Source organism: Salmo salar, chromosome 09 (genome assembly GCF_965601325.2).
Source record: "Salmo salar chromosome 09, fSalSal1, whole genome shotgun sequence".
Lineage (NCBI taxonomy): Eukaryota > Metazoa > Chordata > Actinopteri > Salmoniformes > Salmonidae > Salmo > Salmo salar.
This window is the reverse complement of record NC_138299.1, coordinates 87,370,303-87,389,230: the sequence shown is the minus strand read 5'-3', so window position 1 is coordinate 87,389,230 and position 18,928 is coordinate 87,370,303. Positions and strand designations below refer to the sequence as shown.

Below are 18,928 nucleotides of genomic sequence, written 5' to 3'. Positions count from 1 at the left end.
GGCCAAGACCAAAGAGCTCTCCAAGGATGTCAGGGACAAGATTGTAGACCTACACAAGGCTGGAATGGGCTACAAGACCATCACCAAGCAGCTTGGTGAGAAGGTGACAACATTTGGTGTGATTATTCGCAAATGGAAGAAACACAAAATAACTGTCAATATCCCTCGGCCTGGGGCTCCATGCAAGATCTCACCTTGTGGGGTTGCAATGATCATGAGAATGGTGAGGAATCAGCCCAGAACTACACGGGAGGATCTTGTCAATGATCTCAAGGCAGCTGGGACCATAGTCACCAAGAAAACAATTGGTAACACACTACGCCGTGAAGGACTGAAATCCTGCAGCGCCCGCAAGGTCCCCCTGCTCAAGAATACATATACATGCCTGTCTGAAGTTTGCCAATGAACATCTGAATGATTCAGAGGACAACGGGTGAAAGTGTTGTGGTCAGATGAGACCAAAATGGAGCTCTTTGGCATCAACTCAACTCGCCGTGTTTGGAGGAGGAGGAATGCTGCCTATGACCCCAAGAACACCATCTCCACCGTCAAACATGGAGGTGGAAACATTATGCTTTGGGGGTGTTTCTCTGCTAAGGGGACAGGACAACTTCACTGCATCAAAGGGACGATGGACGGGGCCATGTACCGTCAAATCTTGGGTGAGAACATCCTTCCCTCAGCCAGGCTCATTGAAAATGGGTCGTGGATGGGTATTCCAGCATGACAATGACCCAAAACACACGGCCAAGGCAACAAAGGAGTGGCTCAAGAAGAAGCACATTAAGGTCCTGGAGTGGCCTAGCCAGTCTCCAGACCTTAATCCCATAGAAAAGCTGTGGAGGGAGCTGAAGGTTCGAGTTGCCAAACGTCAGCCTCGAAACCTTAATGACTTGGAGAAGATCTGCAAAGAGGAGTGGGACAAAATCCCTGAGATATGTGCAAACCTGGTGGCTAACTACAAGAAACGTCTGACCTCTGTGATTGCCAACAAGGGCTTTGCCACCAAGTACTAAGTCATGTTTTGCAGAGGGGTCAAATACTTTCCCTCATTAAAATGCAAATCATTTTATAACATTTTTGACATGCATTTTTCTGGATTTTTTTGTTGTTATTCTGTCTCTCACTGTTCAAATAAACCTACCATTAAAAGTATAGACTGATAATTTCTTTGTAAGTGGGCAAAAGTACAAAATCAGCAGGGGATCGAATACTTTTTTCCCCCACTGTACATGAACCCATACACTATAAACTGACTACAGGTTCAAGACATACACTAGTGAATATGCAGATACCCTGCTCAGAGAGACAGTAGGGGATGTACCATGAGTCCTTTGAGAGTCCTGTAGTAGGGGTCCAGGAGCACAGAGGCCACAGAGCACACCTGAGCAGTACGATCCCAACCGTCTGAGCAGTGGACCAAGACACTGACACCATCCTCTGCAACGGCCTACATTTACATTTTAGTCATTTAGCAGACGCTCTTATCCAGAGCGACTTACAGTAGTGAATGCATACATTTCATTTCATTTCATACATTTCATACATTTTTGTTTTCTGTGCTGGCCCCCCATGGGAATCAAACCCACAACCCTGGCGTTGCAAACACCACGCGTTGCAAACACCATGCTCTACCAACTGAGCTACAGGGAAGGCTATACACATGCACACAAGGCCTACACATGCATGCATGCACACACACAGACACGAGAGAGAGAGAGAGAGACTGAGAAACAATAACTTAACCCTCCTGCTGTGTTCCCGTCGAATTGGACCGATTTACAAGTTTTCTCTCTGAAAAATGTAGTTCATTTAATCTGATTGTCATAAGGTTCAATGACTTTGTCCACACAGGGCATCTGAACACACAAAAAATCAATTTTGATGATTTTCATTACATTTTGGGTGTTTTATTTAACTTTTGTACACCTGTGGTGTTCCCAGTCAAAAATTACCGGTCATTAGAAATGAATGGGTGAGACTAACAATTAGTGTATAAAATTGAGTTCAGGCATATGCCCATTCATCAGATGGACATACTGCCTCTCCCATACCCCCACATGCATGTGTGTTTGAACACACACACACACACACACACACACACACACACACACACACACACACACACACACACACACACACACACACACACACACACACACACACACACACACACACACACACACACACACCTTCCATGGCAACCCCTACGTGAACCTTTCCCCAATATAATCTTTCCCCCACAGGAACCACACCTGTTGGCATTCTCACAAACAACCGCAACATTGTTTCAATAATATATTGAAGTTTTCTCACAGCTCTGGTATATAAAGCTTTTTGAGGCCTTGCTCACAATTAATTCTGTGGCAGCACAATGACCAAACGATATACTGTATGTGAGGGTCTTGATCATATCTTTGATCAAGACACTGGTGAGGAGGAGAGTCCTTGTTAAACTTTGACACAAAGTAGTCTGTGATAAATAGCACAATATGTTTCATCTGAGTATTTGTTATAGTCAAAATAATCCATACATTGTGCTTTTTTTAAACTCAAAAACGAGTTGTATGAGCTCAGGTCAATGAGGTCTACAGGCCATAAATAGCAAATAGAAGATAAAAAACTGTTCACAAGAACTTAAGTTGATAAAAAGATCTAACACACCATTAGGTGATTAGGTGATATTATTATGGATTTATAATCAGCTATAATGGGCCGGTCATTTTGGACCGGGAACACAGAATTAATTAACATGAAACGAACACAATAGGAGGGTTAAGTGTAGCACTGAGACAGACAGAGGGGATTACCGTCCAGACAGACTAACCTTGGCGATGAAGATGCCAGCGTCCAGGACAGCTTTGATGTGTTTTAGCCAGCCTGAGCTTTCCAGACCCTCCAGGAACTCTGACATGGAGGGGGACCATGCCTCACTCACTGCAGGGGAAAACACACTGGGGTCAGTGGTAGACACGGATACGGTTACAAATTCCAGTAACTTCCCCATAATTCCCAGCTTTTCCAGAAATCATGATTGGAGGATTCAAAGATTTTTTGCTTATTCCTTCCTGATTCCAGGAATCTTCTAACCGGGATTTCTGGAAAACTTTGAAATTCAAGGTTTTTCTTTATTTTTACTATTTTCTACATTGTAGAATAATAGTGAAGACATCAAAACTATGAAATAACACATATGGAATCTTGTAGTAACCAAAAAAGTGTTAAACAAATCAAAATACAAAGCTGTCATCAAGGCAAAGGGTGGCTACTTTGAATAATCTAAAATATATTTTGATTTGTTTAACACTTTTTTGGTTACTACATGATTCCATATGTGTTATCTCATAGTTTCGATGTCTTCTGTTATTCTACAATGTAGAAAATAGTAAAACAAAGAAAAACCCTGGAATGAGTAGGTATGTCCAAACTTTTGACTGGTACTGTATGTTTAGAAAATAGATCAGCTTTCTTCCCAATATGATGTTGGGGACTCTTGAGTCAATATTGACACATGCCATTTGACACTGGACATGGCTTTAAATATTGAGACAGAAGACAGGCAAATAAATGCAGACCCAATTCTGCAGCATACAGTTTACAGCTTAATGCATTACATGAATTGTTTTCCTTGAAACATTTCATTTTCAATTTGAAAGTTTAAGATCAATAATTTGTCAGTTGTGACAAAATAATGTTTCCAGACTTTCTCCAGTGTTGACAGCTCGGTTAATGAAGGAAAGTTTTCAAATAAACACTAATATTTTCAATTATCATTTGTAGATTTGCCAACTCCCAACAAAAACATCCATCTCTCCACACGGCTATTAAGAGTTGACAGGGGTACACAGAGGGGTGGGCTGACAGATGTGTTGACGTGTGTGTGTGACCCTGAGTACTGTACTTCCAGACAACATTAGTGCACTGACCCATGAGCCCACCTGACGTGTGACTCTACAACAGGCAGCTGGAGCCTGCAGGTGAACGGGTTCAGTCAACCTTGGTTTTACAGCACGGGCTAATTTCCCAGAAACTATTGTTCTCTGAAGAATAATGAAAAAAAAAATTTGAACTGACATAGCTATCTACTGCATTGCCATGCAATCTGTTGCAGGACAAAGCCTCTCTCTTGCATTCTTCAGAACCCGTAGACTCCCTTGTGTTTCCAGGGGGCAAGGAGTTATCACAGCTAAAGCCAGATATTATTTTTCATACGCTAAATCACATAATTCTCACGCCCTCCGTCTCCCTCTTAAGGGGAAAAAGGTCCCAAATCGGCCACTCCAGGAAACAAAAATAGTTTGCAGATGAAATCCAGATGGATTCAATGTCTTCCTGGCCCTGCACATTACCCAGAAACGCTTCTATGGGTCAACCTAAGTCCTGATTGCAGAGCAGAGAAGTCTGCATCGCTGCATATTAAAGCCACAGGGGTGGCAGGGGACCTGGTATATTGATTCCACTTAAAGAGAATGAAGTGGGATCACATTGGAGGGATCAAGACTAATCCAGTCTGGAACTGTATTGGGTTTAATAAAGTTGAGAGACAGTAGACAAAACAAACCTGTGGCTGTGAGTGAATATTACTTTGGCATTCTCTGAAATCAAGCTCGCTGTGATGTACTGAACAACACCGAGATTGGCTTTTATGGCTGAACGAGGTCTAGTGAGCCACAGAGTGATAGCTAGCTGGCCGACTGTAGAGTATTCATATGGATGCAATGTAAGATGATCTGCTACAGGCCTCCAACACTGTGGGAGTTGACCCGATTCATACCTTCTAGCATTTTCTGGAGGCTGTTCCTCATCACGTGGATGTTCTCAATGCCTATGAACTGAAACTTGATGTTGGAGTAGTTGTCTTCGTTTTCATAGCCTTTGCCTGCTGCTCGGTTTGCCATTGCATTCAGCTGGAAAGACATACAGTACATACAGTTTTATCAAAGAGAAATCCTCAGAGACATGACTTTTAAAAACTAGATGGAGCAATGCTTTCGCATGTTAAAGTTAGGATGAAGGTTGCCCCTGTTCGTGTACATGTTGTGCATGTTCTGAACGGCATGAAGCCAGGCATTTAATGTGAGCTTGACCAGCTGACACCAGGCCCAAGATGAGCCCCTGGCCTCAGGGCCCAGCTGGCAAAATGCTGCATTGAAAAACAAAGCTCCACCTGAATATACAGAATGGACGTTGTTGATGGACTTCCATTGGCCCTGTGGCCAGGGGCTCACCTTGGGCCTGGTGTCCACCACATACATGAAGTCACTACGGGGGTTGGACCTCACGATGGCCTCCAGCATCTGCTCATCCTCCAGGCAGCGGGCACTGAAGCCAGACAGGGGCTGACTGCTACGACAGATGGCAGCCTGGGAAGGGGGTAGAAGGGAGAGACCTTACTCTAAAAACAAGACAATATACTATACAGTAGCCCTGTTGTACTATACAGTATGAATAATGACATATTCACACTGCTGATGCATATTGTGCATACCTACATTTACCGTGGTGATTATGTCTTGGCGTAATACAGCAACTGCACAATTTCATATTTTTGTATGAGGCGTGGGGGATATTGGGCCAGCGACCCCTGTGTGGTTCCCAGAGTGACTTGTCCCCCACAGATCATACATACAGAGCAGCAGGGAGAACAGAGCCACATCTGAACACTGAACCCTGGGAACCTGACCTCACACATAAAACACTCTAACCCAGGCTGCAATATGAACTTTATATAGAGACTGGTCCTCACTGTTCTACTGCAATATGAGCTTTATATAGAGACTGGTCCTCACTGTTCTACTGCAATATGAGCTTTATATAGAGACTGGTCCTCACTGTTCTACTGCAATATGAGCTTTATATAGAGACTGGTCCTCACTGTTCTACTGCAATATGAGCTTTATATAGAGACTGGTCCCTACTGTTCTACTGCAATATGAGCTTTATATAGAGACTGGTCCCTACTGTTCTACTGCAATATGAACTTGATATAGAGACTGGTCCCTACTGTTCTACTGCAATATGAACTTTATATAGAGACTGGTCCTCACTGTTCTACTGCAATATGAGCTTTATATAGAGACTGGTCCTCACTGTTCTACTGCAATATGAGCTTTATATAGAGACTGGTCCTCACTGTTCTACTGCAATATGAGCTTTATATAGAGACTGGTCCCTACTGTTCTACTGCAATATGAGCTTTATATAGAGACTGGTCCCTACTGTTCTACTGCAATATGAGCTTTATATAGAGACTGGTCCCTACTGTTCTACTGCAATATGAGCTTTATATAGAGACTGGTCCCTACTGTTCTACTGCAATATGAATTTTATATAGAGACTGGTCCTCACTGTTCTACTGCAATATGAACTTTATATAGAGACTGGTCCTCACTGTTCTACTGCAATATGAGCTTTATATAGAGACTGGTCCCTACTGTTCTACTGCAATATGAGCTTTATATAGAGACTGGTCCTCACTGTTCTACTGCAATATGAGCTTTATATAGAGACTGGTCCCTACCGTTCTACTGCAATATGAGCTCACAGAACAGGGCTCCGGGCAGCCGAGCGGAAATGGAGGAAAACTCGCCTCCCTGCGGACCTGGCATCCTTTCACTCCCTCCTCTCTACATTTTCCTCTTCTGTCTCTGCTGCTAAAGCCACTTTCTACCACTCTAAACTCCAAGCATCTGCCTCTAACCCTAGGAAGCTCTTTGCCACCTTCTCCTCCCTCCTGAATCCTCCTCCCCCCCTCCTCCCTCTCTGCGGATGACTTCGTCAACCATTTTGAAAAGAAGGTTGACGACATCCGATCCTCGTTTGCTAAGTCAAACGACACTGCTGGTCCTGCTCACACTGCCCTACCCTGTGCTTTGACCTCTTTCTCCCCTCTCTCTCCAGATGAAATCTCGCGTCTTGTGACGGCCGGCCGCCCAACAACCTGCCCACTTGACCCTATCCCCTCCTCTCTTCTCCAGACCATTTCCGGAGACCTTCTCCCCTACCTCACCTCGCTCATCAACTCATCCTTGACCGCTGGCTACGTCCCTTCCGTCTTCAAGAGAGCGAGAGTTGCACCCCTTCTGAAAAAACCTACACTCGATCCCTCCGATGTCAACAACTACAGACCAGTATCCCTTCTTTCCTTTCTCTCCAAAACTCTTGAACGTGCCGTCCTTGGCCAGCTCTCTTGCTATCTCTCTCAGAATGACCTTCTTGATCCTAATCAGTCAGGTTTCAAGACTGGGCATTCAACTGAGACTGCTCTTCTCTGTGTCACGGAGGCTCTCCGCACTGCTAAAGCTAACTCTCTCTCCTCTGCTCTCATCCTTCTAGACCTATCTGCTGCCTTTGATACCGTGAACCATCAGATCCTCCTCTCCACCCTCTCCAAGCTGGGCATCTCCGGCGCCGCCCACGCTTGGATTGCGTCCTACCTGACAGGTCGCTCCTACCAGGTGGCGTGGCGAGAATCTGTCTCCGCACCACGTGCTCTCACCACTGGTGTCCCCCAGGGCTCTGTTCTTGGCCCACTCCTATTCTCGCTATACACCAAGTCACTTGGCTCTGTCATATCCTCACATGGTCTCTCATATCATTGCTATGCAGATGACACACAATTAATCTTCTCCTTTCCCCCTTCTGACAACCAGGTGGCGAATCGCATCTCTGCATGTCTGGCAGACATATCAGTGTGGATGACGGATCACCACCTCAAGCTGAACCTCGGCAAGACGGAGCTGCTCTTCCTCCCGGGGAAGGACTGCCCGTTCCATGATCTCGCCATCACGGTTGACAACTCCCTTGTGTCCTCCTCCCAGAGTGCTAAGAGCCTTGGCGTGACCCTGGACAACACCCTGTCGTTCTCCACCAACATCAAGGCGGTGACCCGATCCTGTAGGTTCATGCTCTACAACATTCGCAGAGTACGACCCTGCCTCACACAGGAAGCGGCGCAGGTCCTAATCCAGGCACTTGTCATCTCCCGTCTGGATTATTGCAACTCGCTGTTGGCTGGGCTCCCTGCCTGTGCCATTAAACCCCTACAACTCATCCAGAACGCCGCAGCCCGTCTGGTGTTCAACCTTCCCAAGTTCTCTCAAGTCACCCCGCTCCTCCGCTCTCTCCACTGGCTTCCAGTCGAAGCTCGCATCCGCTACAAGACCATGGTGCTTGCCTACGGAGCTGTGAGGGGAACGGCACCTCCGTACCTTCAGGCTCTGATCAGGCCCTACACCCAAACAAGGGCACTCCGTTCATCCACCTCTGGCCTGCTCGCCTCCCTACCTCTGAGGAAGCACAGTTCCCGCTCAGCCCAGTCAAAACTGTTCGCTGCTCTGGCACCCCAATGGTGGAACAAGCTCCCTCACGACGCCAGGACAGCGGAGTCAATCACCACCTTCCGGAGACACCTGAAACCCCACCTCTTCAAGGAATACCTGGGATAGGATAAAGTAATCCTTCTAACCCCCCCCTTAAAAGATTTAGATGCACTATTGTAAAGTGGTTGTTCCACTGGATATTATAAGGTGAATGCACCAATTTGTAAGTCGCTCTGGATAAGAGCGTCTGCTAAATGACTTAAATGTAAATGTAAATATAGAGACTGGTCCTCACTGTTCTACTGCAATATGAGCTTTATATAGAGACTGGTCCCTACTGTTCTACTGCAATATGAGCTTTATATAGAGACTGGTCCCTACTGTTCTACTGCAATATGAGCTTTATATAGAGACTGGTCCTCACTGTTCTACTGCAATATGAGCTTTATATAGAGACTGGTCCTCACTGTTCTACTGCAATATGAACTTTATATAGAGACTGGTCCCTACTGTTCTACTGCAATATGAGCTTTATATAGAGACTGGTCCCTACTGTTCTACTGCAATATGAGCTTTATATAGAGACTGGTCCCTACTGTTCTACTGCAATATGAGCTTTATATAGAGACTGGTCCTCACTGTTCTACTGCAATATGAACTTTATATAGAGACTGGTCCTCACTGTTCTACTGCAATATGAGCTTTATATATAGACTGGTCCCTACTGTTCTACTGCAATATGAGCTTTATATAGAGACTGGTCCTCACTGTTCTACTGCAATATGAGCTTTATATAGAGACTGGTCCCTACCGTTCTACTGCAATATGAGCTCACAGAACAGGGCTCCGGGCAGCCGAGCGGAAATGGAGGAAAACTCGCCTCCCTGCGGACCTGGCATCCTTTCACTCCCTCCTCTCTACATTTTCCTCTTCTGTCTCTGCTGCTAAAGCCACTTTCTACCACTCTAAACTCCAAGCATCTGCCTCTAACCCTAGGAAGCTCTTTGCCACCTTCTCCTCCCTCCTGAATCCTCCTCCCCCCCTCCTCCCTCTCTGCGGATGACTTCGTCAACCATTTTGAAAAGAAGGTTGACGACATCCGATCCTCGTTTGCTAAGTCAAACGACACTGCTGGTCCTGCTCACACTGCCCTACCCTGTGCTTTGACCTCTTTCTCCCCTCTCTCTCCAGATGAAATCTCGCGTCTTGTGACGGCCGGCCGCCCAACAACCTGCCCACTTGACCCTATCCCCTCCTCTCTTCTCCAGACCATTTCCGGAGACCTTCTCCCCTACCTCACCTCGCTCATCAACTCATCCTTGACCGCTGGCTACGTCCCTTCCGTCTTCAAGAGAGCGAGAGTTGCACCCCTTCTGAAAAAACCTACACTCGATCCCTCCGATGTCAACAACTACAGACCAGTATCCCTTCTTTCCTTTCTCTCCAAAACTCTTGAACGTGCCGTCCTTGGCCAGCTCTCTTGCTATCTCTCTCAGAATGACCTTCTTGATCCTAATCAGTCAGGTTTCAAGACTGGGCATTCAACTGAGACTGCTCTTCTCTGTGTCACGGAGGCTCTCCGCACTGCTAAAGCTAACTCTCTCTACTCTGCTCTCATCCTTCTAGACCTATCTGCTGCCTTTGATACCGTGAACCATCAGATCCTCCTCTCCACCCTCTCCAAGCTGGGCATCTCCGGCGCCGCCCACGCTTGGATTGCGTCCTACCTGACAGGTCGCTCCTACCAGGTGGCGTGGCGAGAATCTGTCTCCGCACCACGTGCTCTCACCACTGGTGTCCCCCAGGGCTCTGTTCTTGGCCCACTCCTATTCTCGCTATACACCAAGTCACTTGGCTCTGTCATATCCTCACATGGTCTCTCATATCATTGCTATGCAGATGACACACAATTAATCTTCTCCTTTCCCCCTTCTGACAACCAGGTGGCGAATCGCATCTCTGCATGTCTGGCAGACATATCAGTGTGGATGACGGATCACCACCTCAAGCTGAACCTCGGCAAGACGGAGCTGCTCTTCCTCCCGGGGAAGGACTGCCCGTTCCATGATCTCGCCATCACGGTTGACAACTCCCTTGTGTCCTCCTCCCAGAGTGCTAAGAGCCTTGGCGTGACCCTGGACAACACCCTGTCGTTCTCCACCAACATCAAGGCGGTGACCCGATCCTGTAGGTTCATGCTCTACAACATTCGCAGAGTACGACCCTGCCTCACAGGAAGCGGCGCAGGTCCTAATCCAGGCACTTGTCATCTCCCGTCTGGATTATTGCAACTCGCTGTTGGCTGGGCTCCCTGCCTGTGCCATTAAACCCCTACAACTCATCCAGAACGCCGCAGCCCGTCTGGTGTTCAACCTTCCCAAGTTCTCTCAAGTCACCCCGCTCCTCCGCTCTCTCCACTGGCTTCCAGTCGAAGCTCGCATCCGCTACAAGACCATGGTGCTTGCCTACGGAGCTGTGAGGGGAACGGCACCTCCGTACCTTCAGGCTCTGATCAGGCCCTACACCCAAACAAGGGCACTCCGTTCATCCACCTCTGGCCTGCTCGCCTCCCTACCTCTGAGGAAGCACAGTTCCCGCTCAGCCCAGTCAAAACTGTTCGCTGCTCTGGCACCCCAATGGTGGAACAAGCTCCCTCACGACGCCAGGACAGCGGAGTCAATCACCACCTTCCGGAGACACCTGAAACCCCACCTCTTCAAGGAATACCTGGGATAGGATAAAGTAATCCTTCTAACCCCCCCCTTAAAAGATTTAGATGCACTATTGTAAAGTGGTTGTTCCACTGGATATTATAAGGTGAATGCACCAATTTGTAAGTCGCTCTGGATAAGAGCGTCTGCTAAATGACTAAAATGTAAATGTAAATATAGAGACTGGTCCTCACTGTTCTACTGCAATATGAGCTTTATATAGAGACTGGTCCCTACTGTTCTACTGCAATATGAGCTTTATATAGAGACTGGTCCCTACTGTTCTACTGCAATATGAGCTTTATATAGAGACTGGTCCTCACTGTTCTACTGCAATATGAGCTTTATATAGAGACTGGTCCTCACTGTTCTACTGCAATATGAACTTTATATAGAGACTGGTCCCTACTGTTCTACTGCAATATGAGCTTTATATAGAGACTGGTCCCTACTGTTCTACTGCAATATGAGCTTTATATAGAGACTGGTCCCTACTGTTCTACTGCAATATGAGCTTTATATAGAGACTGGTCCTCACTGTTCTACTGCAATATGAGCTTTATATAGAGACTGGTCCCTACTGTTCTACTGCAATACGAGCTTTATATAGAGACTGGTCCCTACTGTTCTACTGCAATATGAGCTTTATATAGAGACTGGTCCTCACTGTTCTACTGCAATATGAGCTTTATATAGAGACTGGTCCCTACTGTTCTACTGCAATATGAGCTTTATATAGAGACTGGTCCTCATTGTTCTACTGCAATATGAGCTTTATATAGAGACTGGTCCTCACTGTTCTACTGCAATATGAGCTTTATATAGAGACTGGTCCCTACTGTTCTACTGCAATATGAGCTTTATATAGAGACTGGTCCTCACTGTTCTACTGCAATATGAGCTTTATATAAAGACTGGTCCTCACTGTTCTACTGCAATATGAGCTTTATATAGAGACTGGTCCTCACTGTTCTACTGCAATATGAGCTTTATATAGAGACTGGTCCTCACTGTTCTACTGCAATATGAACTTTATATAGAGACTGGTCCTCACTGTTCTACTGCAATATGAGCTTTATATAGAGACTGGTCCTCACTGTTCTACTGCAATATGAACTTTATATAGAGACTGGTCCCTACTGTTCTACTGCAATATGAGCTTTATATAGAGACTGGTCCCTACTGTTCTACTGCAATATGAGCTTTATATAGAGACTGGTCCCTACTGTTCTACTGCAATATGAGCTTTATATAGAGACTGGTCCTCACTGTTCTACTGCAATATGAGCTTTATATAGAGACTGGTCCCTACTGTTCTACTGCAATACGAGCTTTATATAGAGACTGGTCCCTACTGTTCTACTGCAATATGAGCTTTATATAGAGACTGGTCCTCACTGTTCTACTGCAATATGAGCTTTATATAGAGACTGGTCCCTACTGTTCTACTGCAATATGAGCTTTATATAGAGACTGGTCCTCATTGTTCTACTGCAATATGAGCTTTATATAGAGACTGGTCCTCACTGTTCTACTGCAATATGAGCTTTATATAGAGACTGGTCCCTACTGTTCTACTGCAATATGAGCTTTATATAGAGACTGGTCCTCACTGTTCTACTGCAATATGAGCTTTATATAAAGACTGGTCCTCACTGTTCTACTGCAATATGAGCTTTATATAGAGACTGGTCCTCACTGTTCTACTGCAATATGAGCTTTATATAGAGACTGGTCCTCACTGTTCTACTGCAATATGAACTTTATATAGAGACTGGTCCCTACTGTTCTACTGCAATATGAACTTTATATAGAGACTGGTCCCTACTGTTCTACTGCAATATGAACTTTATATAGAGACTGGTCCCTACTGTTCTACTGCAATATGAACTTTATATAGAGACTGGTCCTCACTGTTCTACTGCAATATGAGCTTTATATAGAGACTGGTCCTCACTGTTCTACTGCAATATGAGCTTTATATAGAGACTGGTCCCTACTGTTCTACTGCAATATGCACTTTATATAGAGACTGGTCCTCACTGTTCTACTGCAATATGAGCTTTATATAGAGACTGGTCCCTACTGTTCTACTGCAATATGAGCTTTATATAGAGACTGGTCCTCACTGTTCTACTGCAATATGAACTTTATTTAGAGACTGGTCCCTACCGTTCTACTGCAATATTAACATTATATAGAGACTGGTCCTCAACGTTCTACAGTACATACACAGGCACACAGATGTAGCAGTCATCAGTCCTGTGCAGAGATTGAAGCCGGTTGTATGTCTAATTTACTCTGCTCTAACTCTTGTCTCTAGTCACACATGGGCTGCATCCCAAATAGCACCATATTGGGCCCTGGTCAAAAGTAGTGTGCTATATAGGGAATAGGGTGCTATTTGGGACACACATGCTCTCATACCGTACTTCATAGAAGTGCATTGAAAAGAAAAGATTTGTTCATCAGAGGGGAGCCCTAGGTTTCCTTGGTAAGTGAAACCTGTGCCAGAAAAGCCCAGCCCTGTTTGAACTAGATGCTGCAAGGAGCCTGGCCTGAACCTTATCACAGCCATGTATACTGCTAGGAGCCTGGCCTGAAGCTTATCATAGCCATGTAAACTGCTAGGAGCCTGGCCTGAAGCTAATCATAGCCATGTAAACTGCTAGGAGCCTGACCTGAACCTTATCACAGCCATATATACTGCTAGGAGCCTGGCCTGAACCTTAAAGAGTTACTTGTCTTACAGATTGTAAACTGTCATGGTCAAAATAAATTGATGCAGTAGTAGCTAAAATGGGGAGAAGTCTGTCTATAATAAAGCGATGCTCTGCCTTCTTAACAACGCTATCAACAAGGCAGGTCCTACAGGCCCTAGTTTTGTTGCACCTAGACTACTGTTCAGTCGTGTGGTCAAGTGCCACAAAAAAGGACTTAGGAAAATTGCAATGGGCTCAGAACAGGGCAGCACGGCTGGCCCTTGGTTGTACAGAGAGCTAATATTAATAATACGCATGTCAATCTCTCCTGGCTGAAAGTGGAGGAGAGATTCACTTCATCACTACTTTTATTTATGAGAGGTATTGACATGTTGAATGCACCGAGCTGTCTGCCTAAACTACTGGCACACAGCTTGGACACCCATGCATACCCCACAATACATGCCACAAGAGGTCTCTTCACAGTCCCCAAGTCCAGAACAGACTATGGGAGGCACACAGTACTACATAGAGCCATGACTACATGGAACTCTATTCCACATCAAGTAACTGACACAAGCAGTAAAATTATATTTAAAAAAACAGATAAAAAAAACACCTTATGGAGCAGCGGGGACTGTGAAGCAACACAAACATTGGCACAGACACATGCGTGCGCACGCACGCACGCACGCACGCACGCACGCACGCACGCACACACACACACACACACACACACACACACACACACACACACACACAATACATACACGCACTATACATACACATTTAGTACTGTAGATATGTGGTAGTGGTGGAGTAGGGGCCAGAGGGCACACAGTGTGTTGTGAAATCTGTGAATGTATTGTAACATTTAAAAATTGTATAAACTGCCTTAATTTTGCTGGACCCCAGGAAGTGTAGCTGCTGCTTTGGCCATATATACTGCTTGGAGCCTGGCCTGAACCTTATCACAGCCATACAGTGCCTTGGAAAAGTATTCATCCCCCTTGGCATTTTTACTATTTTGTTGCATTACAACCTGTAATTTAAATGGATATCATGTAAGGGACATACACGAAAAAGTCCAAATTGGTGAAGTGAAATGGAAAAAATAACTTGTTTCATAAAATGTTAAAAAATAAAAAACGGAAAAGTGGTGCATGCATATGTATTCACCCCCTTTGCTAAGAAGCCCTTAAATAAGATCTGGTGCAACTAATTACCTTCAGAAGTCATATAATTAGTTAAATAAAGCCCACCTGTGTGAAATCTCAGTATACAGTTGAAGTCAGAAGTTTACATACACCTTAGCCAAATACATTTAAACTCAGTTTCACAATTCCTGACATTTAATCCCAGTAAAAATTCCTCAGTTAGGATCACCACTTTATTTTAAGAATGTGAAATGTCAGAATAATAGTAGAGAGAATGATTTATTTCAGCTTTTATTTCTTTCATCACATTCCCAGTAGGTCAGAAGTTTACATACACTCAATTAGTATTTGGTAGCATTGCCTTTAAATTGCTTAACCTCTTACATCTAGACGTTCCGCTAGTGGAACACCACTCCAATATCCAATGATAGGGCGTGGTGCGAAATACAAACTCCTCGAAAATCCGAAAACTTTCATTTTTCAAACATATGACTATTTTACACCATTTTAAAGACAAGACTCTCCTTTATCTAACCACACTGTCCGATTTCAAAAAGGCTTTACAACGAAAGCAAAACATTAGATTATGTCAGCAGAGTACCCAGCCAGAAATAATCAGACACCCATTTTTCAAGCTAGCATATAATGTCACAAAAACCAAAACCACAGCTAAATGCAGCACTAACCTTTGATGATCTTCATCAGATGACACTCCTAGGACATTATGTTATAGAATACATGCATGTTTTGTTCAATCAAGTACATATTTATATCAAAAACCAGCTTTTTACATTAGCACGTGACGTTCAGAACTAGCATTCCCACCGAACACTTCCGGTGAATTTACTAAATTACTCATGATAAACGTTCACAAAAAACATAACAATTATTTTAAGAATTATAGATACAGAACTCCTTTATGCAATCGCGGTGTCCGATTTTAAAATAGCTGTTCGGTGAAAGCACATTTGCAATATTCTGAGTAGATAGCTCGCCATCACGGGCTAGCTCATTTGACACCCACCAAGTTTGGTACTCACCAAACTCAGATTTACTATAAGAAAAATTGGATTACGTTTGCTGTTCTTCGTCAGAATGCACTCCCAGGACTTCTACTTCAACAACAAATGTTGGTTTGGTTCCAAATAATCCATAGTTATATCCAAATAGCGGCGTTTTGTTCGTGCGTTCAAGACACTATCCGAAGGGTAACGAAGGGTGATGCGCGTACGCGTATCGTGACAAAACATTTCAAAATATTCCATTACCGTACTTCGAAGCATGTCAAACGCTGTTTAAAATCAATTTTTATGCGATTTTTCTCGTAAAATAGCGATAATATTCCGACCGGGAAACCCTGTTTTCGTTCAAAGACTCAAAGTTGAAAATGGAGTCGTCTCGTGCACGCGCGCCCCCGTCTCATTGTTCTCAGATCGACCACTTACCAAATGCGCTACTGTTTTTCAGCCAGAGACTGCAGAGTCATCATTCAACGTTCTGGCGCCAATGGGACCTTAGAAAGTGTCACGTTACAGCAGAGATCCTCTGTTTTGGATAGAGATGACAAAGAAGGCCAAGAATTGGTCAGACAGGGTACTTCCTGTACAGAATCTTCTCAGGTTTTGGCCTGCCATTTGAGTTCTGTTATACTCACAGACACCATTCAAACAGTTTTAGAAACTTTGGAGTGTTTTCTATCCAAAGCTACTAATTATATGCATATTCTAGTTTCTGGGCAGGAGTAATAACCAGATTAAATCGGGTACGTTTTTTATCCGGCCGTGAAAATACTGCCCCCTATCCATAACAAGTTAACTTGGGTCAAACGTTTCAGGTAGCCTTCCACAAGCTTCCCACAATAAGTTGGGTGAATTTTGGCCCATTCCTCCTGACAGAGCTGGTGTAACTGAGTCAGGTTTGTAGGCCTCCTTGCTCACACACGCTTTTTCAGTTCTGCCAACAAATGTTCTATAGGATTGAGGTGAGGGCTTTGTGATGGCCACTCCAACACCTTGACTTTGTTGTTCTTAAGCCATTTTGCCACAACTTTGGAAGTATGCTTGGGGTCATTGTACATTTGGAAGACCCATTTGCGACCAAGCTTTAACTTCCTGACTGATGTCTGGAGATGTTGCTTCAATATATCCACATAATTTCCCTCCCTCATGATGCCATCTATTTTTTGAAGTGCACCTGTTCCTTCTGCAGCAAAGCACCCCCAAAACATGATGCTGCAACCCCCGTGCTTCACGGTTGGGATGGTTTTCTTCGGCTTGCAAGCCTCCCCCTTTTTCCTCCAAACATAACAATGGTCATTATGGCCAAACAGTTCTATTTTTGTTTCATCAGACCAGAGGACATTTCTCCAAAAAGTATGATCTTTGTCCCCATGTGCAGTTGCAAACCGTAGTCTGGCTTTTTTATGGCGGTTTTGGAGCAGTGGCTTTTTCCTTGCTGAGCAGCCTTTCAGGTTATGTCGATATAGGACTCGTTTTACTGTGGATATAGATACTTTTGTACCTGTTTCCTCCAGCATCTTCACAAGGTCCTTTGCTGTTGTTCTGGGATTGAGTTGTACTTTTCGCACCAAAGTATGTTTATCTCTAGGAGACAGAACGCCTCTTCTTCCTGTGCGGTATGACGGCTGCGTGGTCCCACTGTGTTTATACTTGCGTACTATTGTTTGTACAGATGAACGTGGTACCTTCAGGCTTTAGGAAATTGCTCCCAAGGATGAACCAGACTTGTGGAGGTCTACAATTTGTTTTCTGAGGTCTTGGCTGATTTCTTTTGATTTTTCCATGATGTCAAGCAAAGAGGCACTGAGTTTGAAGGTAGGCCTTGAAATGCATACACAGGTACACCTCCAATTGACTCAAATGATGTCAATTATCCTAACAGAAACTTCTAAAGCCATGACATCATTTTCTGGAATTTTCCAATCTGTTTAAAGGCAAAGTCAACTTAGTGTATGTAAACTTCTGACCCACTGGAATTGTGATACAGTGAATTATAAGTGAAATAATCTGTCTGTAAACAATTGTTGGAAAAATTACTTGGGTCATGCACAAAGTAGAAGTCCTAACCGACTTGCCAAAACTATAGTTTGTTAACAAGAAATTTGTGGAGTGGTTGAAAAACGAGCTTTAATGACTCCAACCTAAGTGTATGTAAACTATATATTCACCTCTTCTGAAAGGCCCCAGAGTCTGCAACACCACTAAGCAAGGGGCACCACCAAGTAAACTGCCTCATGAAGACCAAGGAGCTCTCCAAACAGGTCAGGGACAAAGTTGTGGAGAAGTACAGATCAGGGTTGGGTTAAAAAAATAAACATCAAAATCTTGGAAAATCCCACGGAGCACCATTAAATCCATTATTAAAACATTGAAAGAATACGGCACCACAACAAACCTGCCAAGAGAGGGCCGCCCACCAAAACTCACGGACCAGGCAAGGAGGGCATTAATCAGAGAGGCCACAAAGAGACCAAAGATAACCCTGAAGGAACTGCAAAGCTCCCCAGTGGAGATTGGAGAATCTGTCCATAGGAACACTTTAAGCCATACACTCCACAGAGCTGGGCTTTACGGAACAGTGGCCAGAAAAAAGCCATTGCTTAAAGAAAAAAATAAGCAAACACGTTTGGTGTTCGCCAAAAGGCATGTGGGAGACTCCCCAAACATATGGAAGAAGGTACTGAGACTAAAAGGTAGCTTTTTGGCCATCAAGGAAAATGGTATGTCTGGCGCAAACCCAACACCTCTCATCACCCGAGAACACCATCCTCACAGTGAAGCATGGTGGTGGCAGCATCATGCTGTGGGGATGTTTTTCATCGGCAGGACTGGGAAACTGGTCAGAATTAAAGGAATGTTGGATGGCGCCAAATACAGGGAAATTCTTGAGGGAAACCTGTTTCAGTCTTCCAGAGATTTGGACGGAGGTTCACCTTCCAGCAGGACAATGACCTTAAGCATACTGCTAAAGCAACACCCGAGTGGTTTAAGGGGAAACATTTAAATGTCTTGGAATGG

The 18,928-nt window shown here is 44.5% G+C and overlaps 1 protein-coding gene across 4 annotated transcripts in view; it reads right to left on the bottom strand.

Moving 5' to 3' along the window:
• Positions 1-18,928, bottom strand: part of mtmr7a (myotubularin related protein 7a) — a 38,797-nt gene that overhangs the window by 6,541 nt on the left and 13,328 nt on the right. For all 4 annotated transcript variants that reach the window (XM_014212824.3, XM_014212826.3, XM_014212825.3 and 1 more), the window contains 4 exons: positions 5,229-5,363; positions 4,775-4,907; positions 2,828-2,937; positions 1,325-1,450 (listed from right to left, as the gene is read on the bottom strand). In XM_014212824.3, the coding sequence (XP_014068299.1) occupies positions 1,325-1,450; positions 2,828-2,937; positions 4,775-4,907; positions 5,229-5,363 (504 nt within the window). The remainder of the gene's footprint in view (positions 1-1,324; positions 1,451-2,827; positions 2,938-4,774; positions 4,908-5,228; positions 5,364-18,928) is intronic.